General features: G+C 41.9%; 2 protein-coding genes across 7 annotated transcripts; one reads left to right on the top strand and one right to left on the bottom strand.

The window, feature by feature from the left end:
* Positions 1-225: 225 nt before the first annotated feature.
* unc45b (unc-45 myosin chaperone B) lies at positions 226-13,158 on the bottom strand. Of its 4 annotated transcripts, XM_049762819.2 has the most exons (22): positions 13,009-13,158; positions 10,862-10,965; positions 5,542-5,750; positions 5,023-5,184; positions 4,916-4,952; positions 4,659-4,834; positions 4,392-4,481; positions 4,119-4,286; positions 3,862-4,027; positions 3,593-3,763; positions 3,350-3,521; positions 2,958-3,258; positions 2,694-2,788; positions 2,433-2,574; positions 2,228-2,368; positions 2,032-2,159; positions 1,810-1,876; positions 1,604-1,717; positions 1,404-1,519; positions 1,186-1,303; positions 961-1,116; positions 226-867 (listed from the first exon to the last, which is right to left on the bottom strand). In XM_049762819.2, the coding sequence occupies exons 4-22, from the start codon at positions 5,182-5,184 to the stop codon at positions 595-597; spliced, it is 2,793 nt and encodes a 930-aa protein (XP_049618776.1). In that variant the 5' UTR covers positions 5,542-5,750; positions 10,862-10,965; positions 13,009-13,158; the 3' UTR covers positions 226-594. The 4 variants fall into 4 exon arrangements, with proteins under 4 accessions (XP_049618776.1, XP_049618775.1, XP_049618777.1 ...); XM_049762818.2 differs by lacking the exons at positions 10,862-10,965; positions 13,009-13,158 and adding an exon at positions 5,326-5,500 and having other exon boundaries at positions 5,691-5,708; XM_049762820.2 differs by lacking the exons at positions 10,862-10,965; positions 13,009-13,158 and having other exon boundaries at positions 5,542-6,903.
* Positions 7,098-17,255, top strand: LOC125993860 (kinesin-like protein KIF2A). 3 transcript variants are annotated; one of them, XM_049762821.2, is made up of 22 exons: positions 7,098-7,301; positions 9,967-10,061; positions 10,283-10,399; positions 10,888-10,942; positions 11,411-11,524; positions 11,694-11,738; positions 12,517-12,617; positions 12,696-12,791; positions 12,883-12,937; positions 13,002-13,164; positions 13,261-13,351; positions 13,425-13,488; positions 13,567-13,658; positions 13,742-13,884; positions 13,971-14,175; positions 14,258-14,368; positions 14,455-14,522; positions 14,729-14,854; positions 15,822-15,969; positions 16,180-16,281; positions 16,365-16,500; positions 16,570-17,255. In XM_049762821.2, the coding sequence occupies exons 1-22, from the start codon at positions 7,241-7,243 to the stop codon at positions 16,653-16,655; spliced, it is 2,274 nt and encodes a 757-aa protein (XP_049618778.1). In that variant the 5' UTR covers positions 7,098-7,240; the 3' UTR covers positions 16,656-17,255. The 3 variants fall into 3 exon arrangements, with proteins under 3 accessions (XP_049618778.1, XP_049618779.1, XP_049618780.1); XM_049762822.1 differs by lacking the exon at positions 11,694-11,738; XM_049762823.1 differs by lacking the exon at positions 14,729-14,854.
* Positions 17,256-17,391: the final 136 nt, after the last annotated feature.

Here is a 17,391-nt window from a genome sequence, read left to right as displayed (position 1 = left end):
TAAATTTCATAGTACCACCATAATAGCCAACAGATGCGCAATGGTTCGTAAGAAATGAGGCAAAGGTTTTAATCCTAAAATGTGTATTTCTTTTTCCTTCAATAAAATGAACACTGTCCATAAACACGTAGGGAGAGGTATCTTACTATGCATGAAAAGTTTAAAAAATGCACTCTACTCTACAATTTAACTGATGTCGTCACATGTATGAGTAAGTCAAATGAGAAAAGTTAATAGTTTAATCGAATATGATTCAAACACAATAAAACAAAATTTGGGGATTGTCATGTCTTGTCAGATATTATGTGTGTGGACCTTACAATCAGAAGTTTAACTCTACCTGTATCCTGAATTTCCCCTGGGATCCACAAAAACAAAAATGTCAAATAAAAAGAAAAAAAAAGAAAAATCAAATGCCAGTATGATTTGGAAGGTTATAAAATTTAAACATCAGCAAATCTGTGTGTATTTGTTAATAATTTATGCATTATTTTTCCATATTAATCATCCAGTGATAACTTCTATGTGGAAAAGGCTCATCAAAACAAACACAGGAGAGAAAAAAAAAACATCTATTGTGTTTATGGCCAGTGTTTAAGAAGGGGTGGCGAAGGGTTTGATTAGACCCAGGTCCATAGCTTTGACCAGACATTCCCGTGCGGTATCGATCGCATCCTGCCTTTTGGGATTGTCTTCTGCCTTGCCGATCACCGACATAATTTCCAGCAGCTCGCTCTCGATCAGTTTCTTGGCCAGGTCGCTGTCGTCCGAGTTGAGCATGTTGTATACTGTTACGAGGCCTCGGTGCTGGACCATTGGGTTGTTGTGTAGACACAATCTCTGGAGGATCTCAAGCCACTGGGCGGTCTGTTGACAAAACATTTGTTTCGTGATAGTGCAGAAATGGTGTGACATGTACAGTATGTCTCTGATGAACTAAAGACTACTTGGGATACGTACCACGAGGGTCATCTTGGTGCAGAGCTTCTTCTGAGCAGCAGTTAGCATAGCCAGTGCTCCGGCTGCGGCGATCTGCAGCTTGTCGTCATCTTCCCCACAAAGTAGTACCAGCAACTTCAGCTTATCATTTCCATCTTCCAAGTAGCGCTCTTGGACCTACAATATGTATTACTTGTACGGTAAATGTGTCACATTAACTTCTCTTGTTTGTTATTATCTCCTTACAGCTTTACATGTCACCAGGTTGCACATGCATTCGGTGGCAGCTTGTCTGATCTGCTCATGTTCTTCAAACATATAGCTCTCAATATCAGGTAGCGCGTTCTCTTTCACGATCTTTGTCCTGAAAATGTCATAATAAAAACAAAGGTAAGATATATGAAAACTAAAATCAGGTCATGCGTGCAATAATACTACATAATTGTGGTGGTTAAGGGCAATACCTTAGTTTTTCACTGAAACCAGCAAAATTAGTGAGGCCTCGTAGAGCCTCAAAATTTTGGATTCCCTCTCTGTCTGTGTGAAGAAGGTTGACTAAAGGCCTCACCACCTCATACACCTGAGCGGAATGACAGAAAGGACGACTGGTTAAGATCATGTGAAAAGACTCCACAAATAGTCATTGTTTTAATCTCTTTCTTACTCTTTCACCGGGAAAGGCGATCTCTGGGTTTGAAATGGCTGCAATTCTGGCGAGCGCGTGACCGGCTTTTACTTTTCCAGCATCTGTCCCTTCCAGAGCCAGAGGGATCAAAGCCTGAAGGCAGAGCCAAAACCGTGTGTGTGTTCTTTAGTAGGATTAACACAATGCTGAATTTTAGACATTGACCAGACAAAAATTAAACTCACCTTTCCTCCGCCCTGGGCAACAAGGATACCACGATCTTTGGGGTCGTCAGACAATGCCAAGAAAACTCTTAAGACAAAAGAAAAAAAAATCTTTTGTTGTTAGGGAACAATGGTAATCATTTTCTCATGATGTTTAATGTCTTTATATCCGCACAACACCAGAGTCATATGAAATTCAATTTAGTAGCACACATCGCTTTCAAGTATTGTTTCATTTTATACCTTGAGAGCATCTCCTTGGTCTGGTCTGTCAGAATGGAACTGTCTGCTTTGACCATTACAGCAAGAGCAGATGTGACTCCAGCCTTGAGAAGCCTCTTCACTCGCTTGTCAATAAAGTCCTTCTTGTCCTGTAATCAGTTGCGAGTTTGAATATAACAAGTGTGTGCATGTATTGTGGTCCACGAGATTGTTGTACCTTGGGGTGCTGCTCAGGCACGTGCTGTTTTGAGAACTTTGCCAACTGTACCAGCTCAGGAATGATTTCTTTCTTCTCATAGGTGTTGGTGCAGTTAACCAAAGTGCAAGCCACTGCGTATATGATGGTCTTATCTGTCGACTGAAATGAAAAGAGAGCAAATTATCGCGAGTTAACATTGTAATCTAATTTGTCATTTTTCAACCTTGGCCAGTTCAAACATGGCTTTTAATGCCTGCTCGTCCTCAACAAAGTCATCTTTGACATCAGCATCATTCGTTAGGTAAGCCAAACCCTCGATGGCCCATTTTCTTGTTTTGGCATCGATCATAGGATTACAGAGCCACCTAGAAGAGACAACAATGACTGTGTGATCTGAATTCAACTTTAGTGGAAAAACAAAAACAAATATTAAACTTTTAACATTCTTTACTTTCATAACTCGGATGTATGTGTAAAATCTCACTTTCTGCACTGCTTGGCTAACTTCTCCGTGGAGCCTTCAGCAAACTGTCTTAAACTGTAGTCATCACCTCCTGCAGAGCCAAGTTTGCAGAGACCCTGTGGAGGAGATGGAAATTAGTAAGAATAAGTACTGGAACAAAAAATACAAAAGTATTCATTCAATTTAATTCTCACTTATTACTTTCAAATTTTAACATTTCTGCAGAAATTGCACAATTTCTAGTAATGGTGTTTCTCTACAGCTCTCAAGCTAGGAAACACTCACCACCAGCGAGCGTATTTTAATCTTCTCATTTTTGGTCTTCTTATAGATGTCCTTAAGCAGTGACACGCCATTTGTTATGATAAAGCTAGCGCGGCTCATCTTCGTCGAGGCGTGGATGAGAGCCTCCACGGCAACCATCTGGTCCACCTCACGTTCAGAACTGCACAGCGCCACCATCATCTCCATGATGCCTTGACTTCCGACCAAGGCGTTCCCTACTTCAAAAGGACCTTGCAGCAGCCCGGAAATCACGTTGATGGCGTGAATTGTTTTGTCCATGTCGTTAGGGTCAATTTTGGATCTGTGGAAGAAGGGAGGAGATGTCAGTCGAGGCAACAAAAACATTCACCTTGTTGGTGTCTGAAATGATGAGAGGGATTTCATGGGCATACTTTATGTACTCATCACAAACGTCCCTGAAGTTGTTTCTCTCTGGGTCACACGTAAGGTCATCATAAAGCCGGTTGAGGAGTACGCTGGCAATCAGCTGTGTGTTATCAGTCAAGGGCAACTGGTCGGGCAGTTCAGAAACCTGACCGCATACCTTCAGGATCTTCTTCAGACCTGACAAAAATAAAACAATGAAAGAAATAGATGTCACATTTTGTTTATTTCAAAGATTTCTTCTGGCTCACCGTGATCGATAGTGAAGAGGGTTCTTGAGTTGTCAGGCTCTTTTTTTCCTTTGCGAGGGACGTTCTTGCACAGGAGGTTCAGCGCCTGGTCTCTGCCGTGGCCAGACACCTTTTTACTGCTCACCATCTCCAGCAAAGACAGAAGGATGGTCTTCAGGTCCTTAGCAGCATCTGGGAAGAAGAAAAAAAAAGATCAAGGTGCCAATCGAATTGTATTAGCAATCATCAAGAACATCATCTATAGATAAAAGTTATGAATGCAATCTCACCCAAAACCAAGGACTCTTCTTTCCCATATTCTCTTTTATCCCCGCCTGTGAGGGAGTCGTTGATGCATTGGAAAAGATTGCATGTTGCCAAAGCAATCTCCTCATTGTCAAGTGCCATAATGCTGCACAATTTATCAATGCCCACCATGTGAATAATGGCCATTGCCTGTTACGTGAAGACAATAATCTTATTTCCAGACTGTCAGCAAAGTATGCGTGTGCACATGTACACTATTCATCTAATATGTAATCCTAACCCGAGCTTTATGTCCTGTGCACATTCCCGAAAGAGTACGAATAGCAGCCAGGATCATCTCCGGTTTTCCTGTCTCGATCATGTTGAGGAGCAGAGGCACGCCATTGTTCTGGAAGATTCTCTCTGCTCCTGCATCCTCTCTGGATAGTACAATCAGGTTGTTGGCAGCCTTCACATAAAAAAAAAATACATATACAGTACAATGTGATGCAATCTAAAGATAGAATCTTATGTTTATGGGTTGTATTTTTGGCTAACAGCAAAAAAAATCCACCTTTTCCTTCTTGTCCTTTTCCATTTCTTCATCGAGTAGAATATCAAACATGTTCTGTACCCTTGAATCGGTGGAGAATGTTGTTTTGAGCTGTGAATATGAACCACAGATAGAAATTAATCTTTGATTGTGTCTGTTTGGACAATGGATGTGCAACATTTACTAAAAATGCAATATTCAAACAATAAACCGTTTGCAGTTATATCTTTATCTAACAGTTTGCATTTCTACATGCGTACGTTCGATTGTGCTCCATTCGAATCTGACCTTTGTCTGGATTTCAGCCCCCAGCCGGCGGAGAGTCTCCAGGAAAGTTTTGTTCTTGGGTTCAATGGTCGCACATCTCTGTACATCCTTAAAGGCCATGTCGAGTTTTCCAAGCTTCTCCAAAGCTTGGCAGCGCCTGTACAAGGCTTTGATATCAGCTGCATCAACATCAATAGCTGGATAAAATTCACACAGGACAAAGTTTCAATGGGCTTGGGTCATTTTTTGGGGGCTGATTACTTGTTACGATTCAGTACCTTTGGATGCGTCAGTGGCTGCGCTGGAATATTTTTCCTGTTAAAACAATCACATTGGTAAGATTGATTTGCAAATACTTTATAGCTGTTACAGTTAAGGTCCTTACCTTTTTTAGATAGCAGGCAGATCTGTTTCTGTGAATAACAGCCAGCAAGTTTTTGTCCTTAGACAAATTGATTGCTTTGGTGTAACACTCGATAGCCTTGTCAATATCTCCTGCTTGGAAATGTTTGTTTCCCTCATCTTTTAACTGGATTGGATCTCCCATCTGTGAGAAAAAAAATAAAAAATACCAGGGATACAATTAGATCATCAAGCATTCCATAATTCAGTTCCATAGTCAGCAATCAATTGCATAGGTAGAAAAATTGACCAATTTAATCGATTAATTGAATGTGTTGATTCTCACCATCGTTTGCAATCAGTGGCCTGCTGACCTGGGTCTTGGGTAGTAATGGCTAAGCACATGCTATCTCATGCACATGCTATCTGTAACTTTAAATGGCCTCCCCTCAGGCCTTTTTTGGGCACGGTGCCGTGAGCAGTGCAACAAATTCTGCTTTGTTGATGGACTAATGTTCTGCCTTTACAACACACACGAGAGCAAACAAAACATATACAATACCCTTTATGTTGTTCTTCTTTAAAGTCAATATTTCCTCCAATTGCCGTTCCCAGAACTTCAGTCGGATGAGATTGACACCGTATATTTGTAACCGCCTCTACTGAGAGGCCCATTTATATTTGTCAACACAGTGAGACGGGACAACTCACGGTGGCCCATTCATGAATGATGTAGGGTGGTGGGGGGGAGAAACCAAGACACAAGCTCCCCTGAGAAAAAAAACAAATCAACAAAAAATACAGAATTCTCTTAAACTTTTAAGATTACTTGTGCTGCAGAAAATAATACTGAAGGGATTTTAAAGTAAAGCAAATAATTAAATGTATATGTGACAAATTCAACCCTGCTCTCAAAAGTGGTCTCCTCCTGATAAGGTTTATTTAGGGCACAGACAGCTGAGAACTTTGTAGCAAAGCCTGATGCAAGTGTGTTGGGGTGGGGGGTGACAGCTGGAGGACCACTAGAGTAACCTGGTAGCTTCTAGAAAAAGAAGAATCTCGAGCCTCTGAAAGTGGAAGGGGGAGTTAGCTATGAGGGTGATAAGGGTTAATGTGTTGGTATTTTTTCTGTAGTAACTTATTCAGGATGTATGTCAATGCATTTGGGAAATTGCATTGAGTAAGATTTCAGCGTGAGCCATTGTGATAACAGTGTATTAACTTAGACATTAGCTCTGCAATTTATCCTTGATTCAAAATTGAGTTTGCAGTGATTTAACAAGAATCATATCATATGGTAACTGGCACATTTGTGAGTAAATAATTAGTGGCCCTGAAATGTGTGTTTATTTTATAATGAAGACCCAAATATTCATTAATTTTCTGCTTATCCTCAAGGAGTAGCTAGAGAAAACCCATGCAGGCATGGGGTGCACATGCAAACTCCTCGCAGGAAGGCTGGAATCGAACCCGGCACCTCTGAACTGTGAGGCAGAATGTGCCCAATACCCAAATATTAAAGGGGTACTACTTTTGTTAAAATAATGTATCTGGATTTTTTTCATACTGCATTATATATACCGTAAGGCTGGCATTCTGGTCCATGACATACTAGTTGTCCTTCTTCCCCTATTTTACCCCGTTTTTATTATGATTATTGTAATTGTTTTGGATATTTCTATTTGTGTTCTCTGTTTTAATATTGGATGTAATCTGAAAAAAAAAATGGCCATGTGACGGGAAATAAAATTCAATTCGACGATTAAACATTGTAAACAAGTCATGGATCTTTCTCGCCCATTATGAAATTAGGTCAGTTCAGAAACAAAGGTGCAGTACATGATGACGGGTGGCTTTTACAACACCATAAACGCTAACTAGAATAAAAAAAATAAACCAGCTTGTGACGCTTGTCAAAATTCGTAACTCGCTCTGATGAGTATATCAAAGTGATGAAACCATCAATCACTTCACGTCATTTCACAAAGTACGCCACTTTAGAAAAATCACATCAGTCACTTAGCATCGTGCGTCGTCGTACCGAAACTAGTGCGAGCTAACCGCGACAGCCGGTTCTTTGTTTACTTCCGGTTTGTGACAGGAAGTAGATCGACGCTGCACCGGAACTGGCCTGTGAGCTGGAGCTTCTGCGGGCAGTCTCCTCGCTATTCGCCTCCTCTCTTTCCCTTCGGCTGCTTCTCTGACCTCGCTTAGGAGCTTTTTACCCGTTTATTTTTTTAATTTAGTACAGGGAATGTAGAATGGCTGTGGCGTTTGGGAAGCTTGTCGTCGGCACGTATGTGGAAATAAAGCGCAGTGATGGTAAGTCTGAGGCGAGTTGCTCTTGTCTTCGTCGCAGTGTCGAGCCCAAGTTGTTAGGGGAGCTTTGTTGCTGTGGTGCTGCTGAATGCAGCGAGGGTTCTTTCTGATGAAAAACGTTCGCTGGCGAGGAAATGCCAACGTGCTTGGATGTGACATGCACTCAAGTCTCATTCATTTGCGATTTTGATTCATCTTTCTTAATCAGCACGGCGTTCTCATTTTGATTCGTTCCATCAAGCACGTTAATATAAGGATATTACACCATGTGAATATCAACCACTATAAACTTGCGTTTTCAACGTGTTTTTATTAAAAACACCTTTCCTACCTAACTCGGTAGCGCTTCATTGCGCAGCATTAACAGGGGATTAGCTTAATGGCTAATGCTAACGCGACCGGCTTCCTTACTGGAGATCCGAAACGGGATGTCGGTGTTGTGTCAATTATTAACCGTACGAGTCTCCTTGAAAATGTATTTTCCCAATTCGGTTTACTTGGCTCGACCGATAATGGCGGATCTCGACCTTGTAAATGGCAGTTGCTATGGAAACCCAGTGCCCAACTACAACATCAAAGTCGTACTGTTTTCTTAAAATCGTGCGTGGTCCATAGATTATAATCGTTTGTTTATTTACTACAGATGTACTGCCACTAGCTGAGGCTGGGCACCTACGGCGCAGAGCCCATGTTGGCCCACAAGAAGAAAACTTTATCTTGACCCCCTATGTAATTCTAAAACAAAAAAAAATGTCAGAGGGGCTGTTATTAAAACCCCCGAAACATTGTTAGATTAAACTGGGTCTCTGTGTGTGACTTTCTGTGATCGAGATGTGGCGGAAAATATTAAGAAACAGAAAGGTTAGTGGCACTGATATGTTGGCACATTTTTTTTGTTCATCTAATCCCAAAACCATCTCCTGTGCTGTGCGAGTAATAGTGCAGTGACATGTTCTCGCAATCGGTCCTCAAATGTAAAAGCGGTGGTGTGGAGCAAAACAATTGAGTCCACGCAGTTCTCAGTTGGCTCGCTTTGCATCCAGAATAGGGATTTCCCTCTCAGCAGGGGGGTGATGTGAGACTCGTGCAGATTCTCGCCAGATTCAGGCCACCAACCCATCTGTTGCAGTCAGCATCCTTAATTCTGACACCAGATCCTGGGCTTTTTAAAAATACATATCTCCTCTTGACAACTACAATTTAACTTCTTATAACAGCATAAAACCAAACATGTTGGTGATTAACTAGTTTCCCTCGTTCTATTGATAGACTCTTAAATTGATGAGAGGTGGATACATGCCCTTCAACGACTGGGAAGTATCAGCTTCTTTTTTATATTAAAGTGGGACACAGTGGACACAATGGGTTCTTTCAGATTATCTGCTGTGACAGAACCAAGTGTGTGATGTAGCAGTGTAGCTCATGGCGGTATGAATGGAAGAAAACGTAGATTTTTTATATAACCCCTTAGACTTTTTTTTTTTTCTGGGAAGACTTTTGGAGTACAATGTGTGACCAAAGGTCACCATTCTGAAAAATGTGGAAGTTTATAGTCTGCTTGCCCATGCGTTGCAAAGAACAGTGGTAGCTGGTGTGACCTATATTTGCATTTACATAAACACCTGCAGAGGAATTTTCTGAAGACGGTATCACCCCCCCCCATCATAAAATCAATCTCGGGATGACCGACTTTTGAAAGAATGCCGTCAGTGGAATTGCAAAGACTGCATGCCAAAGTTAATTGAAGCAGGCGCAACCGTAGTTGTGCGTGTTAAATACGTAAGCATCATGATTACAATGAGACACAGCCTAACTGTCAAACTCGCAGGCTGCGGGCCACAACTGGCCTGGTTCGCAATTACATCCAGTTCTCATGCGGATTTATGTGTGGTTTGGCCCGCGCAGCAAGTTGGAGCAAATAACAGCTGACTCTTTTGTTCTCAGAGTGAACACTATATTCGTTTGGGGGAAAAAAAGTGGTATTAAACATCTCAACCCAGGATAGAAGATTTCAGAAATTTATTATTTTCTGTCTTTACTGAAAATCACTTTTTTGCAGCATGTTTATATTTTGAATTGGGATTCGTTTTGGAATTATATTCTGCACTGTTTTGATTCACATCTGTGTTCAATAAAGGTTTAGTTTTGTACTTATTGGTTCAATAAATCTTTATTCGTGCATTGAACACCCCCCCGCCCCCTTCTGTGTGTGACACCACTGGTTTAACCAGTTGAGTAACTTCTGTACTGTACAGTATAAAATCACTCATACATCGGGTACACACCTACATTAAGCCCTTTATTGTCGTTTTTTAATTTGAAAGAAGATTTAGGGCGTGCTCACAATGTCTTCTATTAAGCATTCAGCCGTTTGAGATCTTATCGTGTGTCGTCGTGTTCTCATGAATGCATCATTCCTGCAACTGTGGTTTATTTCTAGGCCAGTTTTTTTCAATGGTGAAAAGTCATGGTTATGAAAAAATGGCAAGAGGACAACTCCCATTAATTATAACATGTCCAATCTGTCTAAAAATTGCACTAAAATATCATATGGGGAGTCTTAGTCACATTTGGTTGTTTCTTGTTTAAAACAGTGTTTGAAAAAATCTTTAAACTTCTGCAAATTGGTGCCATCTTTCTGACATTTTTATCCATAACGCTTGGGCAGGACGCATACACGAGGCGATGGTGACGTCCCTGAATGAGGACAACGAGAGCGTCACGGTGGAGTGGATAGAACACGGAGACACAAAAGGGAAAGAGGTAAGCCACCATTCATTACTGCTCAAGGCTCCAGCAGCGACATAGGCCCTGTTTTCTAAAGCTCTGAATATTTCATTAAAGGATGTCAAGAGTGTTGATGATTACGCAACTAAACGGCATGAACTAAATCCAGAAAGAGACACTTATTGTCGAGCCAAGGTTGGCTTTCGAAGCCTCGGCGTAATTGACTCGTAATTGTCCTCTGTTCTGTTACCGGGCAGATTGATTTGGAGAGTATATTTACACTAAACCCAGATGTGGGTCCAGACGAAGAGATTGTCCGGAGTCCAGAGACTCCTCCTCCGATAACTGGTGTGAAGGTCAATAAAATAGCAAAGGTGAGTTTCCGTGCTGGTATTACTTTGCGCTGCATATTGATTTATATAAAAACATTGAAGACAGCTTAATGGCACAACATACTCTTTATCCCAGTGATTACAGTCGAGTCCTACTTTTAATGGATTTGAATTATTAATGTCTGATTACCAGAATATATTTATCAACTTGGGTTATACACAGCTTTAATTAAACATCAGAGCAAAGTCATGGGCATTAGTGCTTGTAGCTCATGATCACGTAAACGTACACTACATCTTGGCACAGCTTGACAAAGCCTTTAGTTAAATTGACAGCCACTAACACCAACGTGATTAAAAGAGGCCTGTGCTCTCTAATCAGCACTAATCTTGTGTCACTGGTTGTAACTACAGTTGACTAGGTTTGTAATTAGGGGAGTAAACGAGGAATACAGAAGAGGATAGAAATAGTTTAGATTAGACATAAACAATGTGATAGCTCACCGATGAAGTTTGCTTTCTTTTTGCAGAATCGTGGGACGATAGCACCTTCGAAAATTGACACTCCATCCAGGGACAGTAGAGGTTTGTTTCAGACGGCCGAAAAACTGCCAAGATAAATTCAACAGTTATTTTGGAGTTGATAATGTGAGTTTCATATTTTGCTATTCTCAAATAAAGTTAAGGATATGATGGAGGCACAAATAACGACATATTGGTGAGACCTTCTACAATCTAAACCAAAAGAATTGAGAAAAACAGCACTGTTAATATTCAAGTAGGTTAGATAGCCATCAAACATCTGCAAGAACCTCCTTTTTTTTTTTTTTTTTTTTTTAAATCAGGGAATCTACAACATGTGCAGTCCAATGTCCAATAGGGTTGCAGATTGGAAAAAAAAAAACCTTTTCCAATACATTAGTATAATTGTTGTCAAATTTTTGAGTCCCAAAAAAATAAATAAAAAATACAAGCAAAAAAAAAACACATAGCAGTATCCTTTGTTGGCTGAACAGTTTTGTATGTTTGATTTTTCTTTTTGTCGGTTTGCAGTAATTCCGACTCAGGCCCGACTCCATCCGTCTCAACATGCTGAGTCAGCAGTGGTCCCTCTATGGCAGCAGGCACAGCCCCCCCAGGCTCCCACACAGCAGCAGCTGCAGAACGGTAACGTTCACGTTCTCACCTTACCGTTCACTACCGTGTATGGCTTTTCAGGCAGCTTACTTTGTTCGAAACACCTGCCCGTTTACCCCGACCGGTGTTTTTGTTGTCGAAAAGTAAGCCCCATGGTGCAGTTTGAATATATTATCTTTGTTGACCACGTTTATTCCAGAATCTTTACACCCGCCGCTAACCAGAAAGGAGATTGGACAACTTTGTATGTATCACCTATTTCTTGCCCTCAATGCCTTTTGGTTGTTGTATGATAGTTCCCAATAGAAGTTGACCGTTTGGAGCCATCCGTGTGTTGGTGATGTAGCTCAGATGCAAATCCAACCTTACAGGGAGGAATTGTAGCCACACAGTTTCAAAAGCGTTTTGCTTCTTCATTGATCCATCTTTTTGCCTCTAGCACAGAATCTTCTGGGCACATGAAGCAAATAAATGTTTTTGTCTGTAGCTTGGTGTTCATCTTTTCGGAAAGCTCCCTTTTCCGCCACCTGCTGCCTCAGCGACAGCCTCTGATTATGGTGCCGCTTCCCCGATTGACTTCTTTGTCTTGGTGCTGACCTGGCTCATTAATTCCTCCTAGATTAGAGGGAGATTATTCATCCCTCTGATCTGGTAGTCTCTCTTCTTTGGGACTGGAGATAGCAGGAGGCCAGGCCTACGTTATTACAGTTCTTTCTTTGGAGGGGCAAGGTGTGCTTTGCAGCAAAACCGGGGCCATTGCTTTCATTTTATCTCTTCAAATTGTCATGTTTGAATTACTAATTTATTAATTTGTAAGAGGAGGGACTCTTTGGTCCGTTTCGTGTACATCACACATTGCAAAGGAGCAAGGTGGCCATCTTGAATGCATGAAAACATGAATACATACACCTAGCAAAGAGGAAGTGGCAAATTTTGACTGAGGGCGGTGCTAAGAGAGCGCTGCTTGACCAATACTACTATTGTCACGAGAAACCTAAAGGTTTTCGTTCCTTTCTTGGCAGCTCGGAGGAAGTCAAACTGTGTGAAGGAGGTGGAGAAACTGCAGGAGAAAAGGGAGAAGCGTCGGCTTCAGCAGCAGGAGCTGCGGGAAAAGAGGGCTCAGGTATACGGATGGCTACATAGTCATGTCAAAAATTACGTAAGGTACGACCTCATCTTGTCTCTCCAAATCTTCTCGCAGGAGGTGGACACCACCATTCCTAATTATGAGATCATGTGCATGATTCGAGATTTCCGTGCAAGTCTAGACTACCGACCTCTGACCTCAGCTGATCTGGTGAGGAGAAAGCATTACTTCTTGACTTAATGTAGAGTACTTGACACCCCCCCCACTCATCAACGTAACATTTTAACATTGCGCCACTCAGATCGAAGAACATCGAATATGCGTATGTGTGAGGAAACGTCCGCTGAATAGAAAAGGTGCGTTGATTCAAATCTTAGCTGCTGTGTCGATTGGGTCACTAATTCTTGGTTTCGGTTTCAGAGCTCACCATGAAGGATTTGGATGTGATAACCATCCCCAGTAAGGACGTGGTGATGGTCCACGAACCCAAACAGAAGGTAGACCTGACTCGCTTCCTGGAGAACCAAACCTTCCGCTTCGACTACGCCTTTGACGATGCCACCGCCAATGAGATGGTTTACAGGTTGGTTGAGTTTCTTTGCCGCTGCTTGTCCTGCATCTGAATTTCAATAGAAGAAAATTATTATAAAGCAGCTGTATGATGTTCTCTTCTCTGAAGGTTCACTGCCAGACCATTAGTGGAGACCATCTTTGAGAGGGGCATGGCCACGTGCTTTGCCTATGGGCAAACAGGAAGTGGTAAAACTCATGTGAGTAGCTTTTCACGAAGATGGCAAGTTCAAATAAAAATATTTTTTAATTCCTAAAACTTCTATATTTTAGACAATGGGTGGCGATTTTTCTGGGAAGAACCAAGACTGCTCTAAAGGAATTTATGCATTGGCTGGTAAGACAAAGGCCACGGGTTAACGTTTAAAAAGCATCTACAGGTACTTTGGCTTTCAACAAAAGTTTTTATGTCCAGCCCGGGATGTATTTCTCATGTTGAAGAAACCCAATTACAAGAAATTAGAGCTACAAGTATATGCAACCTTTTTTGAAATCTACAGTGGAAAGGTAAGGATAAAACAACGTTGGTTTGTCTTCTTTCTTTTTTTTTGAGCTCATCACTGTCGACTCCACTGCGTATGTTTTGTAAGGTGTTTGACCTCCTGAATCGCAAAACTAAACTGAGGGTACTGGAAGACCGAAAACAGCAAGTGCAGGTTGTGGGGCTTCAGGAGAAGGAGGTTAAGTGCACAGATGATGTCCTGAAACTCATAGAAGTGGGCAACAGCTGCAGGTACGCAAGTTGAGACCGTTCGTTCGTTCTTTCGTGTGATAGACTTCATCAAACTCACGTACATAATGGTTTTCTTCTTTCCCCAGGACATCGGGACAGACATCAGCCAACGCCCACTCCTCTCGCAGCCACGCCGTGTTCCAGATCATTCTTCGGAGGAAGGGCAAGCTTCACGGCAAGTTCTCCCTCATCGACCTGGCCGGGAACGAGAGGGGCGCCGATACTTCAAGTTCTGACCGCCAGACTCGCTTGGAGGGTGCCGAGATCAACAAAAGCCTGCTGGCCCTCAAGGTTGGCGCAATGTCAAATGGGCGTCTAGTCTGTATGTATGTTACAACATAAAATAATCTTTGTTCCCTCTGTCTTCTTACAGGAGTGCATCAGGGCTCTTGGCCGCAACAAGCCACACACTCCATTCCGAGCTAGTAAACTCACCCAGGTCCTGCGGGACTCCTTCATTGGTGAAAATTCCCGTACGTGCATGGTGAGTCGATTAGCTCTGCATCCAGATGGCTCCATGTATCCCTCGCACAGTCTGTATCTGACTTTGATTTGTCTTTGTTTGGGCAGATTGCAACAATCTCTCCTGGTATGACATCCTGCGAGAATACACTCAACACGCTCCGCTACGCCAACAGGTGCTCATCTTCACCTTCCACAGTTTAATTGTTGTCCTATAAGGCCACATCCTATCCCTTGTTGCCTTTAACAAAGATGGACGCTGAGCTTTACTCGTGAAAGTGCTTCCTAATTCTTGGTGGTTCTTGTCTGACTCTTTCCCTTTATTCTTCTTGCCTCTCCCTTTCCCACCTCTCCCACGCTGCCCCTCTATGCCCTGGCGTAGAGTAAAGGAGTTTGGGATTAGTCCGTCAGACATCCCCTTCTTTCAGGGTGGTCAGGGGAGTCGCCCTGAGCACTCGCCCACCAATACCTTTGAGTACGATGACTTTGCTGCTACTCCCCCCGGCAGGTCAAGCGCTTGCACCGCACTACACAAACACTAGCGCATGAGCTTTTGTCAGGTATGCACGAGGTAGCACAATGAGATCAAATACGAGTTGGATCCAAAAATCCGTACCGTTGTTTGTCACTTAGGGGCGGCATGAAAGCTAAATTAAATTTTAAAATGTCTCGCTCGCTTCCTTAGACAATCAAGTAAACAAAATTAAGAGCATGCCAGCGCAGCAGTGTGTAGTTTGGCAGTTAAATAAAGTAAAGCGGACATAATGTAGTGCAGCTCAGTCTTATTCCCATTCAACTCAATGCATACACTGCCTGCTTCATTCTCTCCACCATAAATTGGCTAATGAAAATGTCTTCCTCTTGTATTTGTGCCTCTCATCAAATCAATGTTTGATTGATTTAGTGTAAAATAGAATTAAGAAAAAGAAATCCAATGAACATTTTATGACTACTCACGACAGAGCTGCAGGGCTTGTATTGGATCCCATTGTGCAAGAGTACCTAATGCAGTGGCCACTTAGTGTGTTACAGACACGATTTATATTCAGTTTCGGCAGCAACCCTTTACTGCTGGACACATCTTTCAGCCTTTTTCCACTTTCATCTGCACGTGACTCAATTCTATTCACCCACTTTTCTTTTTGCCTGCAATGGCAACATTTTCTTTAAATTCTCCTTTACGTTCTTACATCTTTGAGTGGACGTATGACCATCGTTGGCCATACATAAGAACCTCGTAAGTTTGGTGCGAATTTCTGTCACAAATAATGAAAATGTATAGATGAGTGACTGAGGGAGAAGCTCCCAGCAAGATAATTAACTTTTGCACAAGCCACTCCTCTCCATGCATGACATCACTGCTCCTACGATGTCACCATCCTGTCCCCATCAAACAACCACCAGCATTTCTCTAAGTGGGACTGCTCAGTAAATATGATCAATACTGATGAGATCAATGTTCCTTTGGTGTTCAGGGTGAAGGAACTTACCGTGGACCACAACCAGGTGATGGAGGGAGGCCGTGCCAACATCCACACAGTCAACCAGCTGGACTTTATAGACGAGGAATGGCAGAACAGTTCGCCGCAGAGAGATGACCTCAAGCTGCTCTGTGAGCAGAACGTAAGTAGTGAGCAGTTTGCACTTCACATTTACCTCTGATTACCAACCAAGCCACCATAAAGATTAGCACCTAATTTATTTTAACTTAATTTGTTGATTAGATATTTATCTTTGTTCATCTATCAATCAAATTAAATAATCAACCAAAATACTATTAAAAAAGGTCTTAGGATTATCCAAATGAAGCTCATCAGTCTGTTTTCCTCCCAGGAGGAGGAAGTGTCTCCTCAGCTCTTCTCCTTCCACGAGGCTGTCTCTCAGTTGGTGGAAATGGAGGAGCAGGTCCTTGAGGACCACCGGGCTGTTTTCCAGGTTAGCCCATTGAAGAAATTTAAGTACTTTTAAATTGCCTCATTTTATGATAGAAATAAATACTTTTCCCCCTCTATTTTCAGGAGTCCATCAGGTGGCTGGAAGACGAGAAGGACCTCTTGAAGATGACAGAAGAGGTGGATTACGATGTAGAATCATATGCCACTCAGCTGGAGAAGATCCTGGACCAGAAGATAGACATCCTCACTGAGCTCCGAGGTTTGACTGAAGCAGATTCACATCCGAGCTGTTTCCATCATATCTCTTATACTCCTTTGTTTCATCTAGATAAAGTGAAATCATTCCGCTGTGCTCTTCAAGAGGAGGAGAAGGCCAGCATGCAGATCAACCCTAAGAGGCCACGTGCTCTTTAGTGAGACTGAAGAGGTGGAAAGAGAACCACTAGACGGATGTTTGTCTGTTGAAGCACAAACAAAAGGACTGGCCTTCCCAACAGGCTCAAACATTTGCAACTGTTATGATGACTCTTCATAGAAATTGACTGTGTTGCTATGGTTATTTAGGAAGAACACATGGGAAAGGAAATAGTTCATTTCGTTTTTTCATGGAGAATGTTTAGTTGTCTAACTATTCTCCTTAAATTATTTTCTTTAATACTTGTTTGTACTTTTCAAACTGTTTTTTGACATGGTTTGCCACACAAAACCAGCGTTTGATTTACGGTTGCAATTTGCATGTGCACTAATGTTATGGCATCATTATTTTTGTCACTATATAGTCACGTCTGAAATGCAGTCTCCATAATTCCACTTTTTACTCATGAGGAAGAAGCAGCAGTGCAAAATGCTTCTTCCTCGAGTGTCCCCGAAAGACATTTTTACGTGTCGCTCACTTTCATTTGTGCCATTAGTTTCTAAACTTACAGTCAACATTTGTTCCATCCCTGTTACAATTTGTTATAAAAACTGGAAAGGAAAAACAACAATAAATGTAAATAGTGAAAAACACTAAAATTGAGTTTTGTGGGATAGTGGAAAGGATGTCCCTAAGGAGCTTCAGGGAGCTAGCTAGCTAAACCAGATTGTGGCAGCGTTTCTACTTTCAGAACTTGGATTTGATACCTCTAATCTTTACAACCAAGTCCATTAT

This window comes from Syngnathus scovelli, chromosome 3 (assembly GCF_024217435.2).
Source record: "Syngnathus scovelli strain Florida chromosome 3, RoL_Ssco_1.2, whole genome shotgun sequence".
Lineage (NCBI taxonomy): Eukaryota > Metazoa > Chordata > Actinopteri > Syngnathiformes > Syngnathidae > Syngnathus > Syngnathus scovelli.
Note: the sequence above shows the minus strand (reverse complement) of the source record. Positions and strands in the feature narration are given on the sequence as shown.

Bases quoted from the DNA above. Each gene is read 5' to 3' on its own strand.
- LOC125993860 (XM_049762821.2), top strand. From the start codon at position 7,241: ATGGCTGTGGCGTTTGGGAAGCTTGTCGTCGGCACGTATGTGGAAATA. The intron at 12,618-12,695 runs GTATACGGATGG...ATCTTCTCGCAG, and splicing joins TGCGGGAAAAGAGGGCTCAG to GAGGTGGACACCACCATTCC. The intron at 14,176-14,257 runs GTTGGCGCAATG...GTCTTCTTACAG, and splicing joins AAAGCCTGCTGGCCCTCAAG to GAGTGCATCAGGGCTCTTGG.
- unc45b (XM_049762818.2), bottom strand. The intron at 4,028-4,118 runs GTTAGGATTACA...TTCACGTAACAG, and splicing joins GCACAGGACATAAAGCTCGG to GCAATGGCCATTATTCACAT. The intron at 2,575-2,693 runs GTGAGATTTTAC...TGTCTCTTCTAG, and splicing joins TTAGCCAAGCAGTGCAGAAA to GTGGCTCTGTAATCCTATGA.